The following is a 10,138-nucleotide window of genomic DNA, read 5'->3' on the forward strand; positions in this document are numbered from 1 at the left end:
TCAATTTGTTTTCATTGAGAACTCAATGTTCTCCCAGACATTCAGGTTCAGATGTGGCTCCTCATTACGATCAGATGATCCCCTATCATCCCTCTTCATCGTTTTTTTTGTCTGAAAAAAACACGAACATGAGATAATGCTAGGAAGAAGGGAATTCAGTAATATAATTTTTCGTTAATTTTATACAATATATAGCGGACAAATCAAGTGTATAAACCAATCAACTCTTTCTAGAAAATTTATCAATTGCCCACGTTTTTCAACTTTAGTGGAGCGGAGTGTAGGAGGTCTAATCTAAAGCTCATGCCGGATTTCTTTAAATGGTGTAAAATTAAGAGTTTTAGTAATTTTATGAAAAGGAAAATCTTTAAAACTATAGAATACAATTATAAACCGGCTGCTAAAGAGTTGATATTTATCATAGCATGAGAAATTTGAATATTTGTGCGCTTCCTGATTATCTATTTCGATACGATAATGGCATATCAGCCATAACAAGTGAAGTCTCGAAAAAAACTAAGAGAAGAGGTTACTCAATCCTGTATGTATTCACTACTGTAAGTATTCCTATAAAAAGAGATAAATATTTGAACATCAATTTTGAGAAGAAAGCATCAAAAAGGAATAATATCAAGTTAATGAACGGGAATCAGCAGTTATTCATTTATAACTAGCAGTTAACCCGTGCTTTGCACTGGGGAAAATGTTCTGTTATAAAATACAATCTCCTTATCCCCAGGAAATATAAAAAATTATTATTTTGTCAAAATTACGTGGAAAATCTTCATAGCAAATTCAACGTTGAAAATTTCCATCAAATCAAAAGAAAGTTTGGTCTGGAAACTACGCAACCAATTCTTGAGTCGCGCGTGCTACCGATAAATTAGGCCTACGCTACAGAATCACTTGGAGGAAGCTCTGTTTGATTGGGCAGTTGCGTAAAATTCAAATCTCAAATTGAATAATTCCGTTATTAAATTAGAATTAATTGATTAATATCAATTAAGATAAGCCTATATACATCCTCGGTAAATTTTGAATCTTCATGTAAAATTGCTAGTTAATCAGTTTTTTAATGTACCTAGAATGCAATGTTAATCAGTTCATTCATTGTATTCTAGGTACCTTGAGTTTATTAGTTCATAAGTGATAATGTGTCAAACGTGTATTTCCGATTATATGCATTTCCATGGTCCATTATACAATGAACCATGTACATGTATATAAGCCAATTCCTCCCTTCATATTTATCATAGATTGATGTTAAGTTTTTCTTCAAATTGAAATTCAATAAAAAAAGTGTTTTACGAAATCCTTTGTAAGTAGGGACCAGAGTATAGAATGTAATAATTACATAATAATTACAATCCATACTCTCTGGTAGAACGGTAACTGGCTGATCCCCACCACCTCTACAACACAAGAAGGCTAAGACATTTTTGATGAAAAAGTTAGTTGATGATTGTGGTGTGTTGTGTTTGTGAAGCAAAACAGCAGCTACCGTACCATGCTAAGCTATAGTGGAAGGGGTTGGCGCGAAAGAACTTGACCTTGTGGAAGATTTGGCGCGAATGAACTTGACCTTGTGGAAGACTTGGCGCGAGAGAATTTGGCGCGCGTTTGCGCGGTAGGGGTACAAGAGAAGTTGGCGCGAAAGAAGGCGTGTTGACTGCCACGTCTCAACATCGGAATGTATAGTTTTTACCGAGACCGTACGAGAAACCACGGAAACAAACGAAGTATGCTGCTAGATCTTAGAATGACACATGGTGACAAATGAGTCATGCAACCAAGAAACCAATCTTCTTCATCCCTGCAAGACAAAGAAGCATAGGCGAAGCCGAAGATTATTGTTTGTATTTGAGGAGAGATTTGTCTGCATCTCTGTATAGTGGAATAGCTTGAAAAAGATGGCGAAGGGCTTCCACCTAGAAATGGGAGGGGAGTGTACAGTGAAATTCACTGTACGCTTGTCTCTATGCAGCGTCCTAATATTCATACTTACTAATAATTATTGTTTATTGATAATAATTGATCATTTTAATTTCTTAAATTGGATTCACTAGGCCCAGTACCATCATTTCTCGTTTTAAGACACGACTTAGTTTCGGAAATGATTACAACTGTCGAAATAAATTACGGTATCGCGTACCTTAATAATAATAGTTTAAAACCCATAATTACGGTATTTAATTTGACACTTCATAGTAAATAATTTCCTAGTCGTGTCTTGGAAAAAACAGAAAGAATTGTAGGTCTACTACATAGTTCACTCAAACAATAAACTATCAAATAGCCCTGTTTGAAAATATATATTATTAAAAATATGTACGGTATAGGTATCTCATAAATTTATGAATAATTACTTAGATATTGTCATAATTCATTTTTGTAGATACCTAATGAAAATCTTTACATGTCAAGAAAAATATTATTTGAAATATTATTTATATTATTATTTAATAGCTTAAGTTAATCGATTCAAATTGAAACATTCATTTCTACTACGTAATTGAAATAGAAAACTTGAAATGAACTCACCGATTCAGGCCACTCTACTGTGATGAGAGACTTCCAATAGACTTGTTTCTGTGAACAGAATTGTCGCCTTGCTAAAGCAGCAGCGCGATGGCATTTAAATGCAACGCCAACTTTTTGCTGTTCCTCATTTTTGTTCAAAACCTTTATTTCACTCACGTCTTTAAATTTGCTAAAGAAAAACGTTTCCAAGCATCGAAGCGAAACTGAGGGTGGAATCCCCGCGAATTCCAGTTCGTTGAACTCAAGAGATTTTTCTACTATAAGACTTCTCCCGCCTCCTATTTTGTACCCGTTCAGAAGTGCTACTGCAACTTCACACATTTTTGGGGTAAGGTACTTCACAAAAGCTATTCCCTTACATTGTTCGTCATGTTTAACCATCACCCTAATTTCAACAATAACTCCCGCTGAATGAAACAATTCGAACAAGAACTTCTCATTGCATTCACTCGGAATATTCTTAACAATTATTTCCAGCCCTCGATTATCTGCTCCAATGTCTTGCAAGAGATTTACACGCCGTATAATGCGTTGCCCGTTCATCCGCGTAAACGAATATTCGCCGAAAATATCTTCTACGTTAAAATAATGAAGTTCACCCATTCTAAACGTAAAATCAAAAAATGTAGTAACTTTATGCAAAGTATAGAACTACCTCAGCGTTGTCTCAACTATTATGTTCAAAGGTCAAATCTGAACTGAAGACGTGAAGACGCTAATCCAAAAACCCGCGAATTTGGATAAGATCACATGATCTCTACGTCACGGTCTCATCCCTCCATCAGTTCCCTCACCCCTTCACAAATCGACTTCTGTGAATGATCGTACTCCAGCGTAGTAACTACTCAACTTATGAATTAGCGGAGTGGCTGAAGCATTGCAGCTACCGCCTACCGCTGCGTTTGATTGTGTGTTCGAGTCCCACCCAAAGTAGTTTAATCATCTTTTACCTCATTTAAATTGTGCAACTGAGATTATAAAATTCTGTTCTTAACCTCTCAGAATGTAGAAATAGAGGATGAAGCCCACAGTTGATAACTTCCTTCATGTTCTAATAAAACTGAATTTCATATCAAGTTGAAAAATAACCATCATTCTAGAAGTTCAGACACCTGAAAATGCCGAGTAGACTCAGTAGCTTCATATGATTGATAGAAAATATCCGTTCAAATTTGGTACACAGGTTCCAGCTTAGGTGGACAAATTTATAATAAGTAGGGGTTCAAAATAGTCTAAGGTCCAATGATACGCTTAAAATTGGAGTTTTTTTAGCGTTTTCACAGCTTTTACAAGACCAATAGTCCAGGCAATGAATGCTCAAAAAAGGGTATAGAGGGAAAAGTTTGGAAGACAATTTTTGACCCCGCAGTTCTGATAAGGGTAGTGAGGAGGTAAACATATCAAAAGTCCCCACCCCTACCAATTATTATTTTGTAACAATTGATCACTTGACAATGAAATTTGAGTCTGGAACATCTGGTACACAATTTTTGACTTTATAGCTTAATAAAGACTAGTTGAGAGGTGAACATAGCAAAAATACGCATCTCTAGCCCGTCTATTGAAGGTGTGGAACTGCTAAGTTGACACTTGTTGCACAGTTGAAAATTTCACCCCCCACATTGAATCTGCTATAACAATAGAAGGAAAGCATTGAGTAGTGAAATAATACATCAAATTGAAGAGAAAGCAAAGCTCTACAAATCTACGGTGAGCATTCATTCTTATGATGCATTGTTGAAGGGTTGTAGGCCCTGAAACATCAAAAAATAGGATTAAAAGCTGTTATTTTAACAATTTTACACTTTTAAGAGCGTATATCTCGAAAACTGTTGGAGATATCACAAATCACCACAGAACAAATACTGTAGAGGATTTATTAAGCTTCATTTCTAAATAGCTAGTCATGTCGGTTGAACGCATTTTTCTCAAGATATGAGCGTGTAAGCAAAACATTGAAAAATGCAACTTTCAAACCACCCTCATCCCTTTAGCACAAGGGATAGGGATGGGGAATTTTGATATGTTCACCCCCTAACTGGTCCCAACAAAGCTGCAAAGTCGAAAATTGTGTTCAAAACATTCTCTCCAAATTCCTTTGTCAATTGGTCTATTTTTGCATAACTGAAGATCTCACACTCAACACTGAAGCTGCTGCAACAGTCGTGGGGATGTGCGTAAACTTGTGAAATTATACATCAATTCGAAGAGAATTTGATGATATATAAGCTCATGATCAGCATGGATTTTCCCCATCGATATTCAAAAAGTTATAAGAGCAAAAATAGCAAAAAATTGAGGGGAAAAGGGGAAATGTTTTTTATCAAAAATGTCACATCTTTTAGAGCGGATATCTCGAAAAGTGAAAGAGATAAAGAAAAAGTTATTGGTTCAATATTATAGGAAATTATGTGAGCTTTAATTTCTTATAGAATAGTCATGTCTGTAAAATGCATAGTTTTCGAGTTATATGCGAGAAACCAAAATATGGTACCTTTGAACCACCCCCACCCCCTCAGCACATGGGGTAGGGGTGGGGACTTTTGATATGTTTACCTCCTCACTACCCTAAACAGAACTGCGGGGTCAAAGATTGTTTTCCAAACTTTTCCCTCTATAACACTTCGTTGACTGGGCTACAAATAGACAGAAAACGTTAAAATCAACTACAAAGGTGAGAGCCGGTTGCACAAAAGCCGTTATTACCGAAATTGACATGGGGAAAACTAAATGACAATAGTTATGCTACACGTCTTGCTGGGGAGAGTCGTAAAATAGTTTTTCTACCAGGAAACATAGATGCAGCAAATAATATTTATTGACAAAATTGATAGCTGCTTCAGCTAGCGGCTCAATATCGCAGATATTGATATTGGAAATAAGATTGGTGTCAGGAAAAATGTCTGGTTTGATAGAGAATGTGAAAGATGCAGATATCGCGTGTTTGCGCTTCTCAAATTATTCAGAAGGACAAATTCTAAGCAAGTGAAAAACGATTACCGTACACGTCAAAGTTGAAGGAATATAAGATGTTATGTAAGAGAAAGAAAAAACTAAAAACATTTGATTGGGCCGAAATTAAGGATAAACTAAAAACTGTAAGGGATTCTAAGAAATTTTGGGAGCTGGCTCGGTTTTTCAGGGAGGGAAAACTTACGGGAAGTGGAAATATTAGTCCAGAACAATGGATACAGCACTTTAGACAGCTGTATGCACCTGTTAGATGTAGTGGACCGATATCGTGGGTTGAGCCTCTTGTTATCGACGATTCATTAGACAAGCCAATCGAGATAACAGAAATAGATTTAGCTTTGAAGAAAGCTCGAAACAATAAAGCACCAGGTGTGGATAGAATACCGGCTGAGTTTTTTTAAAAAAGCGCCAATAGAATTCCGACAGCTATTACGCATGTTTTTTAACCGTATATTTCGTTTTCTTGAGGTACCAGAGTCATTCGCGAAGTCTATAATAAGAAAAATGTATAAGAAAAATGATCCCAATAATCCTGAGAACTACAGAGCAATTTCATTTACAGATGCAATTTACAAAATATTTGTAAATTTGTATATTTGTAAATTTGTAAGTATCTTGTTGACAAGGTTGGAGAAGTGGTTTTATGGTCGAGAAGTCATAAGTGACAATCAAGCAGGTTCTCAGAAAGGATATTCCGAAATATTGATAACATTTATATTTTTTTAACGTGATTCATGCGTAAAACATTATACTGTTTCTTTATCGATTATAAGGCTGCGTTCGATTCAGTAGAGAGAAGCACTCTTTTATAGACTGGCCGAGATAGGAGTTTCAAGTAAATTTGTTCATTTAGTAAGATCGCTATATAATATGGTCGGAATGCAAAATCATGGATACGGTGCAAGGAGGGGCGTCAAACTGAAGACATAAGTATTGAAAACTGATTAAGGCAGGGCTGTTTGATGTCTCCACTTTTGTTCTCCGCATTTATTTATGATATTTTAGGAGGGGGGATTCAGGTAGGAGATATGAATTTGAACACTCTTCTTTATACAGATGATCTTTTAATCATTTCCGACAGTAAAGTTACTGAAAGGCAGAGATTGATTGATAGACTTCATACGTATTTCGTTGGAATCTGGTTAATAACATGGAGAAATCAAAGATGATGGTTTTTATAAATGGAGGAAAGCTGTGTAAAAGGGAAAAGTAGAAGTAGGTATGGGGTGAACCTGTAGAAATTGTGAAGGAGTATATAAGTATTCAGGTTTAGTTTTTACATCAACTCTGTCATTAACGGCTCATTTCAAGCAAAAATTGAGTACAGCAATATTTGGAATTCAGAGTTTGTGGAATAAACTGATAGCAAATGATGATGTGACTGTTTCAACAAAATGGCAATTTTTCAATGCAGTTAGTAGATCAACGGTTACTTATGGTACGGTGTAGGGTTATCAGGAGAGAAACGATCTAGAAATATTCCACAGATATTTTACTAAGCGTCTCTACTGGTTACCTATAACCAGAATTATAGAAATGATTAAGTTATAGAAATAATCCAATTATATATTGTATTTGGAGACTGACGTAAAAGAAATGTATCTCCAAACTTTAAGAATGAACAGAGACTATTTTTTGAGAACAATAGCGTTATCAGATAACAGGTTTCCAAAAAAAAAATACAATTACGATGGCTCGTGCCATAAGTTTGGATGGTGCGAGTGGGGGGGGGAGTGGAAAAGACTGTTCGGTTTGAATGATATAAATTGGGTGATGGGTGGACCCAGTGACTCAGTCTGATGAATGGAAATCGAAAAGCTCGGATGTAATTAATAAGATTGAAGAAAAGTGGACAAGAGATTTATGGAATAGATCTGAAAATGCACATTATTATCACTCAATCTATGCTGAGCTCAGACTGGAAAATAATCAAATGAATGAAAGTTACATGAATGATAAGAATAAGAGACGAAGTAGTGCAGAGATATCTTAACGAGGAAGACCGGGTGCAGTTGGAGGAGTATTTAAGGTCAGCGGGAACATATAGAAATTTTCCTATCAATGAATTCAATTTTTGAACTGTAAAATAGTTTGTATTCTTTACCTAGGCTTCTCTGTAATTGTTTATTGTTTTTGAAGGGACGGATTCAAGGATCCAAAGGTTCAAAGAACCCCACACGTCAACCGAAGCTTATTGTGTTCCCAAGTAGTATGTTGGTTAGGCAAATACCTATGTCCTTTACAAGAACCAGGAGTTTTTCCCTATACTAACATTCCATTCATCACCTGGTTGCAATCCTTTTCGCAATCCAGTGTGATATGCTTGGCAGTCTCTTCAGACTAATTAGTCCTCGTAACCTACGTGAGTTCCACTCCTGGCCTTCTCTGTAAGTCCTTCCGCCGAGGAAGGGGCGACCAAGTTGCCTCTAGGGCGCCCAGCCACCCTTGACTCAGCCTCTTGACCCACATTTGTGCCTGGTTTTTCACCCATCACTGGTCTCTTGGGTTTTTTCTTTTTGCCCCTCCGAAACTTCGCAGGGTCTTTGAAAGCCTCACCTCTCCCAAGAAGTATTATATTATTTTTAGTCTTGCTGGGAGTCAAAGCCTTCCAGATCCTATACTTCTTCACTCATTTGACTGCAGACGAGACCAATGTGATTGTCCCATAGTTAAAATGGAATCCAAAGTAAAATATTTGGGTGTGTTCCTGGATAACAACCTATCTTGGAAACAGCATATATCAGTCCTTAAAATGTCTCTCCACTTTTACCTCAGAACAATGTTCAGATTGAAGGGGTTTTGCAATCAGAATATACTTAGAGATATATATTATGTGTTTGCCCATTCAAGACTTAGTTATGGTTTGAGTTGTTGGCGTGGTGCCTATTACACTACTTTGGATCCTATAATTAAGTTACAAAAATCATTTATTAGAGTAGTTGCTGGCGTGGGTTATAGAGACCACTCTTTTCCACTATTTCTCCAATCTGGGATTTTGCCACTGAGACATATGTATGTCCACAAGGTATTATCCATGTTTTACCTGATAAGTGGAAATGACGGTGTAACAATGGACTATTGTGATTTGGTTGAGGGTCCCCATTTAACAAGAGCAGTGGTAAATCACAACTTACGAGGAGTCAGGCCAAACTGCACTCTTTTTAGGAAGTCATTTATTTTTCTTACACTTAAATTTTTCAATCAATTACCCAATGATATCAAAATAGTTTCCAGGTCTCGTGATAGAATACAGTCGCTTAAATCTATTATCAAGAAATGGCTACTAAGTATTACCCGAGAGGATCTTGAAAAAATGTACAACCCTATGATTTAATTTCCAGTGACGAATGATCTATTGCTCCAATTTTGCCAAAACTGATTAATGTTATTTTTTCCTTTTTTTCATTAATATATTCTCTACGCACTTCAAAATAGTTTTAAATAATGTTTAAGTGTTTATTTATAGTTCTTAAAAAAGTGTTTGAGTTGAATTCATTGTTTCCTATTGACTGGCTCATTATTCTTCTCCGTTATATTCCTAAACTCTGGTAATGTATTGTTTTTTCCTATTCATTTTTTTTATTCAATATCATTTTTGAGATATTTTTTTTGTTTTTCTTTCGTCCTGCGTGATGAATAATAGATTATTATAATTATTAATAGTAGATTAATTTTTCATATATTTTCCTTGTTGAATTTGTATCTGCCAGCTTTCTCTGTCTCTGTTTTGTTCCTTGTCTAACTGCATTGCTCTCTAACTGTACTCCATCATGCGGACGTGATTTTATCACTTGCATGGTTGACTATTTCCACATATTGCTCATTTATAGTTGTATAGTGTAGGCAAAAAAGGAGATTTATCAGTATTATTATTTATTTTTTAATATTTAAGTGATGAATCTCCTTTATGTATTATACTTCATTATTATGTGTCATTAGCATTATTTTAGTAGTTTATTAATAAGTAGTTGGTTATTTTCTTACACTTGCACAAGTTGTTTGTTTATTTTGTTCTTTTCTTGTGGAAATGAATATATTATTATTAATTAAGTTTTGCCTAAATGGCCGCCCTTCTTTGAGCAGTGGTGAGTTTTGGCCTCTCCATTCACAAACTCGTGACCTACGTGAGTTCTACTCCTGGCCTTTTTGTAGGTCCTACCGCTGAGAGAGGAGACGCCAAACTGCCTCTAGGGCGCCCGGAGCGCGGCCACCCTCGACTTAGCCTCTTGAACCACATTTTTGCCTGGAGTTCACCCATCTCTGGTCTCTTGGGTTTTTCTTTTTGCCCCTCCGAAACTTCCCTGATGGGGCAGATCCCGTGGGTTTGAAGGCAAGGCAACTTCTGGAGTTGCCTTGTGGTCCATTTTAGTCGCCTCCTACGACAAGCAGGGATGCTGAGGGTGAATTCTGGTTTTCAACACATTCTTGAGTACAATGATCGAATCAAAGCTCCCCCAACCCACAGGGGGCTTCTCTGTAATGTATTGTATTTGTTATTATGTTGTTTACCTGAATCTTATCTTGTTTTGTAAATGAGAATAAACTTTGTTTCCAATTATAGTTCATCTATGATGAGGAAGGCTTATAACTATTTGTGTATAGAGTACCGGAATCAATGACTGAA

General features: G+C 36.2%; 1 protein-coding gene across 1 annotated transcript; it reads right to left on the bottom strand.

Moving 5' to 3' along the window:
* On the bottom strand, window positions 1-3,280 carry LOC120351582 (dead end protein homolog 1-like). Its single transcript, XM_039429421.1, has 2 exons — window positions 2,542-3,280; window positions 1-111 (listed from the first exon to the last, which is right to left on the bottom strand). Exons 1-2 carry the CDS (start codon window positions 3,142-3,144, stop codon window positions 1-3), a joined length of 714 nt encoding a protein of 237 aa, XP_039285355.1. The 5' UTR covers window positions 3,145-3,280.
* Between the last annotated feature and the right edge of the window lie 6,858 nt (window positions 3,281-10,138).

Source organism: Nilaparvata lugens, chromosome 5 (genome assembly GCF_014356525.2).
Source record: "Nilaparvata lugens isolate BPH chromosome 5, ASM1435652v1, whole genome shotgun sequence".
In the NCBI taxonomy this organism is placed as follows: domain Eukaryota; kingdom Metazoa; phylum Arthropoda; class Insecta; order Hemiptera; family Delphacidae; genus Nilaparvata; species Nilaparvata lugens.

Bases quoted from the DNA above. Each gene is read 5' to 3' on its own strand.
- LOC120351582 (XM_039429421.1), bottom strand. From the start codon at position 3,144: ATGGGTGAACTTCATTATTTTAACGTAGAAGATATTTTCGGCGAATAT. The intron at 112-2,541 runs GTGAGTTCATTT...TGTTTTTTTCAG, and splicing joins CAGTAGAGTGGCCTGAATCG to ACAAAAAAAACGATGAAGAG.